General features: G+C 41.7%; 1 protein-coding gene across 1 annotated transcript in view; it reads right to left on the bottom strand.

Moving 5' to 3' along the window:
- Positions 1-13,303, bottom strand: part of MOSPD2 (motile sperm domain containing 2) — a 96,230-nt gene that overhangs the window by 81,101 nt on the left and 1,826 nt on the right. Inside the window, exons 2-3 of the mRNA XM_075594098.1 lie at positions 8,043-8,100; positions 2,963-3,118 (exon numbers count right to left, since the gene is read on the bottom strand). Coding sequence (XP_075450213.1) covers positions 2,963-3,118; positions 8,043-8,100 — 214 coding nt within the window. The remainder of the gene's footprint in view (positions 1-2,962; positions 3,119-8,042; positions 8,101-13,303) is intronic.

The following is a 13,303-nucleotide window of genomic DNA, read 5'->3' as shown; positions in this document are numbered from 1 at the left end:
AGTGTGGAGGCGATCGGAACCTCGCTGGCGGGCTTTTAAAAAGTGCTGTGTGTAAAAGAGCATACACAAGCTCTGTGCTAAGCTGAGAAGTGCCGGAGAAGCCCAACCAGCAGAGAGTGTGTGGAGCTGATCGGAGACACAGCTGAGCGGGAGATTCAAAAAGTGCTTTGTGCCGGATAGCACTGAGAGAAGTACTGAGAAACCTGGGAAAAAAAACAAACAGACAGGATAAGCCTATTGAAGCAGGCTCCTGCACCTAGTTGAGGCTAGAGAATTCACCCCAGACCCCCAGTTGGCGAGTGTATATTGTGTATTTGCTGGCTTGACAGAATAAACTCTGTTTTATTCAATTAGTCTGGCCTGCCTGGTTATATTGATCCCTGGTGGTAAAAAGGTGTTAAAAAGTACGGGTCTCCAGTGACAAATACCTTTGCCTTGTAAAATGTATTTATACATATGACAGAGCACTGGATGAGAGGCAGTGATGATGGGAGATGGTAATGCTGTACCTCAAGGAAGATGGGTGGGAATGGCGTCTGGATGCTGTCAGGATTGGTGATGCAAGTTAACATGAAATTCCAGTGAACAGCGTGGCCTTGGATGTTAGATAGGAATGAAGTGAGGTCATTGAGAACATTGAGAATCTGGGCAAGTTAGCTAGGATGTTGGACATGAAGGAGGTGCTGAAGCAGGGTATAATGGTGCTCAAGATGGATGAACTGGAAAGAAGTCTGCGTTTTGTGTTGTTGTTGTAGCGGAATGAGGGGTGCCCAGTTTATTCAATTCTTGTATGAGTATGGGTACAGTCCAATTTCATATAGATGGTGAAGAGACGTGAATTTGAGGACATAGGGATGGAACATTGTTTGGATCAGAAGAGGAGCTGGTTACAAAATCCACCATGGAAGCTCTACAAATGTCTGATGGGTGAAACGATTTCTGAAGAAAACCCGGTGGTGAATTATTTTCTTTTTTTTGTGGGAAGGGGTCGATAGACGGGTGGGAAATGCGAGGGAAAACGTATTAGAGGAGGTAAAATGAAAGGGGGGGGGGTTAACTAACCAACCTTGCTGTAGATAGTGGGATAAGGCTACCAAAATAGAGGAATTGATAGGCTAACAGGGGAAGGAGCACTGCTCAGACTTGCAGGCTGGCACTTGAGGCTGCTATGTTGCTTGCTGAGGAAGCAGTGAGATGTTGCTGAATGGCTTACGGGGAGAATGGTTGGAGCTCAGCAGAGCCTGGCTCTGTGGTTAGGTGGGACCTGCATCTTTGTTAGGTGTGACCAGTCAGGAGTGGGAGGCACAGTGGTAGGAGGATGTCTTAGCAAGATTCAGCGGTATGGACTCGGGACTACCTGGAAGTATCAGCAGCTGAGGCTGCCAAGTAGAGGAGTGAAATGGCTGGTGGTGGATTTGCTAGGAGAAGGTGGAGGAATACCTAGGACTGGGAGGGGGAAAGGTGGAGTAATGGAAAGCCTATAGAGAACCTGGGGAAGGAGACAGGGGCTGGGCTTCTTGGGTTGGTAGCATGGGAAGGTATGCTCTGCGATTTAGCAAGTACTGAGAAGGTAAGACACTGGCTGGTGTGGCTTAACACACATTGAATTTACAAACAGAAGAGAGCATAGCAGCAAGCAGGTATTTAAAGTGATTTGGGTATGGTACTACAGCCACCCCACTATCATAGGCAATCTGTCTTAGAAAATAGTACAGTAAGGCTGAATTGTTCAGGGGATACATTTGGAAACCACTTACGTAATGTATGACCATCCCTCAGCTACAAATCTCAGGCAAAAAGCAGCACCAGATTAAAAACAAAACACAATAGTAAGTTTTGTACTGTTTTTCTGCACCAATTGTCACAATTTTGCAGTCTGGAAAGTTTGATAAATTGTGAGTTAGTGGCAGTATGAGAGAGAAAACCAGTAGTAAATGGTGGAGTTTTGAAGGCAAGCCAGATTTAAGAATAAAGTGGTTAAATGTTCATATGGATTAAAAAGGGCTAGGAATTAGTCAAATGTTATCACATGCTTACTGTACAATGTGAACTGAATTTCTGCCTACATACAGAGCTTTTTCTTTGTCACTGGGCAGTGAGCTGTACAAAGAACAAGCAACGGCAAAAATAAATAAGAAAACATGGTTTTATCCCTCAAAAGGTGCTTGACAGTTAAACAATCTATAAATCATTGATGCCAATTATTGGACACTGTCTGCACCAAGATGCCCGACTTGTGTCAAAGTAGTTTGGTATGACACGAAGATATGAATGTTCCAAATGCCTCTCATCTGTCTACTCTCTAAAGTGCAATAGATGCTATTCATCGATAATAGCTATTGCTTCCTCTGGGAATAGACCCTGCAGTATCAATCTAACTAAACCACTGCTGCATTTAAAGCTTAATACATTATACAGCATTCATTGATTTTATACAAGTTTGAATCTAAATGAGCAATCACTAGCAGATTTTGCTGCTGTGAGGTAATGAGCATGTCACACTGCAATCAGGCACTCTGCCCAATTCAACCGGATTGTGGGCTTTAGACCCATATTAAAAGTAATGGGTGATCAGGAAACATAAATTTTCTAAGCAAGGACAAGTCAAAAGACATCACATCAATGGAGATTTTCGGTCGAAAAAAAACAAGAACAGTCGCTTCGGTAAAAATAAAAAACATATACTTAAGCAACTGTAAACTTTTTTCCCTGGCAAACATGAAATTATAACGGTAAGTTTTCAATGTGTTTAAAAGGGATTTAACCGATGTAATCCTAATCTTTATTTACCTTGTCCTTCTTCCCCATTTAGATAAAAAAATGTTTCCAGGTATAGATTTGAATGTTTACCTTAGAAATGTCAACGTCTGGTGATCTGGGTAGTGACATTACATAAAAAGCAAGCAAAAGGATGCATAAGACACTCAATTTCTATATTATTAAAAAGGTTATGGTCTCATACCATTTACAGCTATGTCCTTCCTCCACTTTAGGCTTTCATCAATCATCTTCATTGCATCCTCTATTACATTGCGTCTCCAGAACAGATACCTTTCCATCCAGGCATCATCCTGCTGCAGCCTTTCCACATCCCGAGAGTCATATTTACCGGAGTTGTCTAGTGATACAAAAGGGTTATGGACATGAGAGGACATGATTTAATTTTGAAATAATGAAAAGGTGTGAATAGACGCCAATATTTAATAACAACCTAATCACCGGGGCTTATTCAAGAAGTGTCGATTAGGCACAACCACAGGAAAACGCTCATTCAAGTTAACAAGAGTTTTCATACGGTAGTGACGAATTGATGCTACTGAACTTTATTAAATAAGCACCATATAGTCTGTCGTACCCATCAGATAAAACCCTTCATCTTAGGCCACGTCCAGGCTGAAAGCGTGCTCTCGAGCACTGGGACATCACGCGCTGATGAAGCTGGGGAGATTCCTGGCAATTTAGAAATGTGCCGTTTCGCGCAGGGTGGGGCGGGCGTGACGTCACAGAGCTGGTTTGCCCACATTGGGCGACCCGCTCACGTGACCCGGCCATCGCACGACAAATACAAAATAATTTGTCCCCTCATGCTGCTCTCCATGGAACGTTCACGGGCACACACTATAGATGATCACATTGACATCATGTGATTCACCGCCTAGCACACAAGCGTGCACTCTCAGCCTGGACCCGGCCTTATGCTGATAGTACAGCAGTTGCAGATAATTATCATCAAGCAGAACTCATGCTTTACTTCAAACTTGCGAGTAGAAAATGGAAAAAACAAAAAGCAAATGCAGAGTTGGAAGCAAAATAGGAAATTATGTTACAAATTGTCATTGTGGCGTAGATGAAGCCGGAACTCCATACCACAACAGGTGAACGGATGCAAAATTGACCATACAGAACGGTTTTTCACTGATTACTAGATTTGGAAATGCTTTGTAATCAACTATCTAGTCATTCACTATCTACTGTATGAGCACAGCAGTGTTTCTGTACATTTTCTTAAACATATCCTCAACCCTGTTTTAAGTTCCATTATTTAATCACAACGAAAACTTGAATGCATTACAATGTATATGTTACAATAAATAGCCCTGAAGCCCCAGCAGAAAAAACCCCATAGCTATCCTTGCACTCAGACTATCATGTTCAATTAATTAATTAATTAATTATCATCTCTATGCTGACGACACACAAATATACTTTTCAACACCCGACCTTATACCTGCTGTACAAACCAAAGTTTCTGAATGTCTCTCTGCTATATCATCCTAGATGGCCTCCGCCGCCTTAAACTCAACATGGCTAAAACAGAGCTCCTCATACTTCCTCCCAAACCTGGCCCTACTACCTCCTTCCACATTACTGTTGGAACTACCATCATTCACCCAGTAGGCCAAGCACGCTGCCTAGGGGTCACATTCCACTCCTCTCTCACATTCGACCCTCACATTCAAAACATTTCTAAAACCTGTCGTTTTTTCCTCCGCAATATAACAAAGATACGCCCTTTCCTCTGATGCTCGACTGCTAAAACTCTGACTCAGGCCCTCATTCCTCCCGTCTTGATTACTGTAACCTCCTGCTGTCCGGCCTTCCTGCCTCTCACCTGTTTCCCCTACAATCTATCCTAAACGCTGCTGCCAGAATCACTCTACTCTTTCCTAGATCTGTCTCAGCATCTCCCCTCATGAAATCCCTCTCCTGGCTTCCGATCAAATCCCACAACTCACACTCCATTCTTCGCCTCACTTTTAAAGCTTTACACTCTTCTGCCCCTCCTTACATCTCAGCCCAATTTCTCGTTATGCACCATCCCGACTCTTGCGTTCTTCTCAAGGATGTCTTCTTTCTACCCCCTTTGTATCTAAAGCCCTCTCCCACCTTAAACCTTTTTCACTGACTGCCCCACACCTCTGGAATGCCCTTCCCCTCCGTACCCGACTAGCACCCTCTCTATCTACCTTTAAGACCCACCTTAAGACCCACTTGCTTAAAGAAGCATATGAATAGCACTGTGGATATACTGAACACATGATACATAAAGCTTGGCCCCCTGCAGACGCACTTACCAGAACTCCCTCCTACGGTCTCTGTACGTTCTCCCTACCTACCAATTAGACTGTAAGCTCCTTGGGGCAGGGACTCCTCTTCCTTAATGTTACTTTTATGTCTAAAGCACTTATTCCCATGATCTGTTATTTATATTATCTGTTATTTGTTTGATTACCACGTGTATTACTACTGTGAAGCGCTATGTACATTAATGGCGCTATATAAATAAAGACATACAATACAATGTTCAATGAGCATTCCAATATAAAATAAATGAGACGCGAACATTGGGTTCCATTTTGCCACAAAAAACACTGACAAAACATTTAATGAGATGACTACTTTTGTGTTCCCAGATCTTAACTCCTTTCTGCTAAATTTAAACAGAATCTACATACGCAGACGTGAGCTTGACCCAGCTTCTGGCGCGCCGTGCGCTGACCTCAGAGAGCCCCATTGCACACCGGCAGTGGAAGCTCGGCGGCGTGGGCCAGAGAAAGAAAGAGGCTTATAGGCAGCTGAGAGTCAAGGCCTGGCCGCGACCGGCAGCAGGGCCTGGCCAGAGGTCAGGGGAAATGTGCAGCGCCGGCCGGGCTCCCCCAGTCAGCGGGCCTGGGACACCAACCCCGGCAGACCCCCCTGTTGGCGGTCCTGGTCAGGAGAAAAACATTGGCACTTTTGACAGTCAAATAGAATGCAAAAGATGTAACTCCTCTATAATCAACTTGGAGCTAAACACATAAGAAGTTGCAAGTTACAAGTACTACCATTTTTCTAAAGAAAATCTCAACGTCGTACAATGACCATCCTTAAAACTAAGCTTGCTTATAGCAGAAGAAAATATGTGGTTGTATACCTTTCACCATTAATTAGTACAAATTAACCAGCCACATAGTGGATCTTCACACAATTCACTGTCAAATTAATTATGCGATAAAATTCAGGAAGTCTCTATTCAAGCATCATGAAAACAGAGCATAAAAATATTAATAATTGCACTGTATCCCTTGTTTTTATTTTTACAGTTATCCTTCATCCAATAATACCTTGCAGTTTTTGTGGCTATTCTGGTTTTTTTTTAGGGAAATTTGGCTGACTCATTGTAAAAATTTTATTGTTATTATAACTAAAGCATAAACTGCCCATGATAAACATGTCCGCTCATCAACTTTTATACCTTCCAATACAAATGTAAGGAAACCCACAAACATTTAGGCTATAACAATGCTAAAAATGACCACGGAAATACCTATCCAATAAGACTAATCATTTGCGCTTAAGCATACGTTTGATTCTTTTCATGTTTTTATTCATGTGACCTGATAATCGTGCCATTTTTAGTTCTATCACAAAGCAGTGATACACTCTGCTTAATAACATGTATTTATTTTTAACACATTGTTTGAGCGGTCGGGCTTCCCAATGCAAAATCACTGCTGTTTTACTATCAGGTACCTCCCAGCTTAGGAGATAATTTCCCTGTGATGTACACGCTTTTTGGGGAGTTTAAAATGATTAGTCACAGGACTGTAATTGTGATAATTGTCTCTGTGTATTGGAACATTGGAACATGACCGGCCTACACTGGGACCACCTATTTAAGAGTTCTCCCCAAAAGAAGGTGCATGGTGGGTGACACTGTATAAAGTTCAAAAACTGCATAGAATTCCATCCATATATATATTAACGGGTGAGTTCTACCTGCATGTACTGTATATTGTTTATTTTTTAGAAGATTTCTTCACACTAATGTACAATATGGGGCTGTTTTCACCTCCACAGGCATACCCTGCATTAACATACGCAATGAGACTGGAGCATATATGTAAAGCGAAAATGTAGTTAAAGTGAAGCACAACCTTTTCCCCCACTTATCGATGCATGTAATGTACTGCAATCGTCATATACGTGCAAAACTGATGTAAATAACACATGTGTCACAGGCTCTATAGTCTCCTCGCTTGCGCACAGGTTTGTTACAGGTAGGGAGCCGGTATTGCTGTTCAGGATGTGCTGACAGGCGCCTGCGTGAGCTGCCGTTTGCCTATCGGGCGATATGTCCTTACTCGCGAGTGTACTTAAAGTGAGTGTCCTTAAACCGGGGTATGCCTGTATTTTGTTTTTACTGCTCAGTGATTTTTAAACTGGGTATTTTCTTCCTAAAAAAAGAAGCTCAAAACCTAAATGAATGTGTTCTGACTCATGCACACTGTGTCTAATGAGTAGAAGCAGACAGCTTAACTCAATTCTATTCTATACAAAAGGGAGGTCTCTTATTCTCTGAAAGGTTTTAATGGGGGAACAAAACAGAAATAAAAAAGGGGAAAAAGTACTAGGGAAATACAACACTAGGGGATGGGCACATACAATAGAAATACGGATAGGTAAATGACAAACCTTCTCACAGGGAAGCAGTGGGAGAACTGTACAGCTCTCAAAAAGGAAGGAAATTACCCAAACAGAGCAGGAACTAGGGGTAGGACTTCACCAAGTGACAAGGGGAGGAGGGGCTGCCCAAGTCAGAGAGGAGAGAAGGGGAGGTTGCCAGGGCAACAGAAAGAAACCAGGAAGTGAACTTAAACAGGAGACAGAACAGAATGTGTTTGTGCCCCTCACATACAGTAGTGACGTTAGTAAAGCTCAAAGAACCTTATCTGAGAAGATAAAGATCAGACATATACTTTATTTTTAATCTTGGGAAGCTGCCTGGAATAAAGTTTAGTAGTTCCTGGTGGACTGGAGAAAGTGAGAATAAACTGCAGACATTGCCATATGAGCATGATCTTGTTGGCTTTAAAAAAAATCAAATCTAAAATAGCAAAGAAAACATAAATAAATAAAGTTGGTAATCTGTTACAAAGAGCATCACATAGAGCTCCCTTCCAAATATGTAATATTGGGTGGAACACTTAGTCACTTTAATAAATGAGTTTCAGTGAGAACAAACCGAGCTGGTTTATTGCAAAGGAGATTTAAATACTGACCTTGCAAATATTCCTGCATAAACCGCTTCCTTGTCTCCTGAATAAGCTTCTCCTTTTCCTGACATAAAAAAAAAATATATGTAAATGTCATGAATGGTACCTCCTAGGACAAATGAATAGCGCAAAAAAAAAAAAAACACATTGGGACATTTTTCTTCAAAACTATTTAAATATATAGTTTAATGGATAGTGAAGAGCTGTTGTGACCGCATTAATCCCAAAAACAAATGCCACATTCTTTAAGCGTTGAACATAGAGTGCCAGTGGGAAGCACTTGAGTCAAGATGCCATGTTATTTCTGTGATGTCGCAGGATTTGCGCGCCAACCTGACCTCTTGGGTTAAACAAGAGACGCAGACAACAAAACAAGGTTGTGGCCCGCAATCCCCAAAAAAGTCAATGTGGAGCCTTGTAGGCTGTGGCACCGTTAACTGGATCATCATTAAACCTATACAGAGGTGATCTGGTGCACGGTTTCAAAACGGTAAATGTTTCTTCCTCAGATGTGACAGTAAGACTTTATGTAGAAGACTAAGGCCGTGCCGATAGTGCCGTCGATGGCGATGGTGACACGACGGGTGATGTCACCCGTCCCCACCGGCTAAAATTATATTTCGCCGGGCGGCGGTGTCGCGTCATTCCGGCAATTTGATTGGTTCAAGGGTCGTCATGTGACGCAACAGCCCTTGAAAAATCTAATTTTGCCGGCTACCAGATTTCACGACGGTGCTCAGTCGCGCGCACTATAAGCGCACGCGGCGGCAATGCTTTTGTTTTCGGGCGACGTTGCGTCGCCGGCACTATAAGCACGGCCTTACGGTAGTAAGAAGTCCCACACGGAAGGGGTTCTTGATTGTTGTATTGGGTGGTAAAAGAATTAGCAGACATTGCACAAGATCTACCCTGCAGTTTCTGAAACTGTTGTGAACTGCTGACTTCAGCAACCATTACCGACTTCAATTTGCTATTACCAATTCGTGACTATAGAGAGATGTTGACACCACATACACAGAGGAAAAAATGTGCTATAAATGTGCTATGGATACATTATAATCTCACTGTCCTTGTTTCTGGTGTATTTATGAATCTGACTTTGAAAACTAAGGATAGGAAGATATGGAACACGGTATTAGTGTTTTAGTAATCGAACGGTACAATACAGCCAAAAGAACTTTGGAATTAAAAATGTATGAAAAATATATTTTTAAAATAGCTTAAAAATCTTTGGAATTAAAGAACCTTGGTAATTAAAAGTAAAAATATATAAATATATAAATATATGAAAAAATATATTTCTAAAATAGCTTAAAAATAGATTAGAAAATCCTTAAATAAAATCCTTAAATAAAATTTAAATGGAATTGTGTGGTTTTTTATGAACAGAAGCAGAATATGTGCTATATGTGGATGACTAACAGGGTGTGTTTACATAGCCTGTTGTTGGTCTGAGGTAAAAAGGGGATAATGGGGCTGGTTAGCAGAGTTTAATGTGCAGTCTTTCCTTCACGGAATGCTGCTAAAAACAATAACTTTCTCACCCTCCTGGTGGGGGCAGTACGTGAGTTGCTTCTCTCCCGGGGGCCCAAATAGGAAGAAAAGGGCCGAACTCGGTGAGTGAGCAAAATAGAATTTATTAGGTACAGAAAACAAAGTCAAAATAACACTCACAGTACAGCTTTAAAACAGCCCAGCATCAGCCTGATCGTCCGGTGATATTCCTCTCACCAGTACAGCTCCTGTGGTCGCGTCCGACGGCGGGACCGGAAGAGGAGGTCTTACCGGATGTCAGCAGGCTTGCTGGGTCCTTCAATCAATGGGCTCCGGCAGGGAACAACTAGTTTCGCAATAATGCTTCGTCAGGTATTGTACCGTTCGATTACTAAAACACTAATACCGTGTTCCATATCTTCCTATCCTCTTATCTCTACGTTTGAGCAAAATCCCGTGCGCTGACCAACCCTCCACCTCCACTACAACTACAAGAAGATTCCGGGCTTTATCTTCTCTACTGGTCCAGCTGCAGAAAACAACAAGGGCAAGTATACACTACCTTTTCTTTGGTTACACACTACCACACAGGCAACATCACAAGCCTATACAAATAGGGAGCGCCCCAACCTCTTTTCTTTTTGAAAACGAAGGACCTAAGTTAATATACTATAAACCTACTTCCCTGTGCTAAACAAGAGAGAAGTTGCATTCAAATTAACGGTTGGTCACAGGTATACTGGGGGCAGTAGTAGTGCATGGAATCATTGTTTTTTTTGGTTTCCCAATCCAACTCAAATTAGTGTTTTGCATTGGATATACATTGGAAAAAACAGCATTGTTTGATTTGCACGTGATTATGTATTGCATGTACATGGCTCTTTGCTGTGGGAATCATTATTTGGATGTAAATATGTTTGCATATTTTGCATTTCTTTCCTGTGGCAGAAACATATACTGTACTTCAAAGAATTGGTCTTCATTGGGTGGTGTTCTTTCTAATAACCAGGCTAGGATGATTAGGAGGCTGTTCATAAGTTATGACAGACAGATCTTTGAATAGGTTTTTTTATTTATTTTTCCAGAAAGGAGCATTGGTTATTAATCCTTCAGAATGTCCTTGAGCGGTCATAATGTGGAATTTTTGCTTGGCATTAGCAGAACCTAAATAAGTCTGGGTCTCTCTCTGCACTGGAGCAAGTTCTTCTGAAATATGTGCATTATTCTTTAAGGCCTGGGACATAGTTGTTTGCAGAGTGCGGAGGTGCGCTGAGGCTAAGGGAAAGCGGTGCTTTCCCTGGCCTTACACAGCGCGCTGCCCGGGTCTGGGGGCGGGCCAGTGACGTCACGGAGCTGGTTCGCCCTCATTGGGCGAACCGCTCACGTGACTGGCCCTGCGCTCCGGCAAGCAGGCAAGCAGGAAAATCTGAAGACTCGGTGAGGCATACGCTTCCGCAAGCGTGTGCGAGCCCCTGCTAAAGCCGCTCTCATTGCGGCTGCAGGGGCTCAGTGCCGAGCAGCAGCAGCACGGGTCAGCGCATAAGCGCTGACCATGTCCGAGGCCTAAGTCTCTGTCAGTTTTTCTTGCTTGCCTTACTCAATTAAAAAACTGAAGAGTGAGGCTAGATGTATTTCCCTGGTGCCCCCATCAGAACAGGTGTGATGATGTCAAATAGTTAGATTTTAAATAGTACATGTTTTTGTCGAATAGGGAAGTAAGTTGGTAATGTGCAGATACAAATCTGTCTGCTAGTGAAGTATTTGTAGGAAGTCAATTGTTACCTTTTCTACAATACTTATTAAAGTTGGGAATTTAATTCTTCTTCTTTAACAGATTTTTTACCATACAAGAAATATAATGTCAATTACCAGATTTTGGTAAGCATTACTTAAAACTTGTAGTTTCTATTACAATACTCCACAGGAACCGTTTATAAGAGCAAGTACTATCATATGCATCATTGGTTTAGTTTTGGTGAATTGTGTGGTTTCATGTACTGTATATGTTGACATAGTCTGTACACAGTAACTCCAAGTGCCGTCTAACCTCTAATAACATTGAGGAAGACCGAAAAAAACCAGTTCAAACTGGCACAGGAATGTGGGCACTGCTTAATTCCCATGGTAACCAGATCGACCAGAAAAATGCATGTGGAAGATAAAATAATTGAAGGTCATTTATATTTAGATCTGAATGACGAGAAGTTTTAAACAAATTTGTAGCTGCCTGTTGCCGCTTCAGATTTTATTTACATGTTGATAACCTAAACGTATGTGCCTAAGAAGAAAATATGCTACACAAACTATATGGTTTATAAAGAAGCCTGCATTGGGGACCACACTCCATTCTACAGCTTTTTGGGGGTAGTTGGGGATATCTTGGGAGCACCAGTGCATGTGTAGAAGGACAGGTTCACAAATGGCATGGGTGGGGCATCTATTTTGCTTTGCAATGCTTGCTCATGGCATGGACCATTGTTGGAAAATAGCAGCCATAGAGCATCACTGTAACTGAGTTCACCAGCTTGCCAGTTAGAAAAGAAGAGGGCATAAATGATGGGGATGGGGGCGGGGTACACCCCTTTATTAAATACACAAACCATACATATTTTTAAAGATCTGTGAAATTATTATAATATGGAATTAATGAACATTACAAGTTTGACCACTGATGTAATTTATAAAAAGTATGTGTACTGCCTTGTAGAACAGTTGACAGTACATTTGAAGAAAAATACCATGTATGAAGAACTCTCATGTGGGCCCCCCAAAAGCGATCACAATCAACAACAAATCTACGCTTCTACAAGGCAAATACAGCTACTAGAACGTTTAATTAAATCATATAAAATAGGACTATAAAATGGTTCCAAAAGAAAATAATGAAAAGTCTGTGTCAAGCAGAAGGGAAGAGAGAATGTTGGACTACAGATAACAAATGGGAAGATTTGCATGTGAAATACATAACAATCCCCACATATTTTTCCCCGAAGGCAAAAAAATCTATACAATACTGTTTACAATCTAAACAATATTAGAAAGCAGATCAAGATATCAATTGCAACACTTTCCACACCCCACCTCCGATCTTAATTTTTTTAAATCTTTTGACAAACACAATAGTAGGTTGAGCACTCAAAGCAAACAATGTGTATACCTCCCTCTGCAAAAATGCCTCAAACAATTATCTAGTGTCCCACCTCAACAGTGGTAACAGATAGAACAATGAAATTGTCTGGGAATATTAATACATGTATACAGGCCATGATACTGATGTTTCCACACATAGTGGATCTCATCTTTTGCACGACACATTAAATTAATTGAACAGAGCATAAAATACAATTTAAAACGGCAACTTCTGAAACATACACCTGTGTTTGAAATAAATTGGGAATTGATATCCGATTGTCAGAAAATAGGACATACATTGAAACGAGATGGTAATATAACATTTTGCATTTACATACAATATAATATGAGGTAATTTGTGTAACGCTGTATTTCTGTAATAGCAGCCCATGTATGTCATACTGTATCAATATTGACCGTTACATTGCAACCCTGTCGCTAAATCACCTGGAGTATGTGACACAGCATCCCCGTCCCTACACCTGGTGTGTGTGACACAGCATCCCCGTCCCTACACCTGGTGTGTGTGACACAGCATCTCCGTCCCTACACCTGGTGTGTGTGACACAGCATCCCCGTCCCTACACCTGGTGTGTGTGGCACAGCATCCCCGTCCCTACACCTGGTGTGTGTGGCACAGC

This window comes from Ascaphus truei, chromosome 3, assembly GCF_040206685.1.
Source record: "Ascaphus truei isolate aAscTru1 chromosome 3, aAscTru1.hap1, whole genome shotgun sequence".
Lineage (NCBI taxonomy): Eukaryota > Metazoa > Chordata > Amphibia > Anura > Ascaphidae > Ascaphus > Ascaphus truei.
Note: the sequence above shows the minus strand (reverse complement) of the source record. Positions and strands in the feature narration are given on the sequence as shown.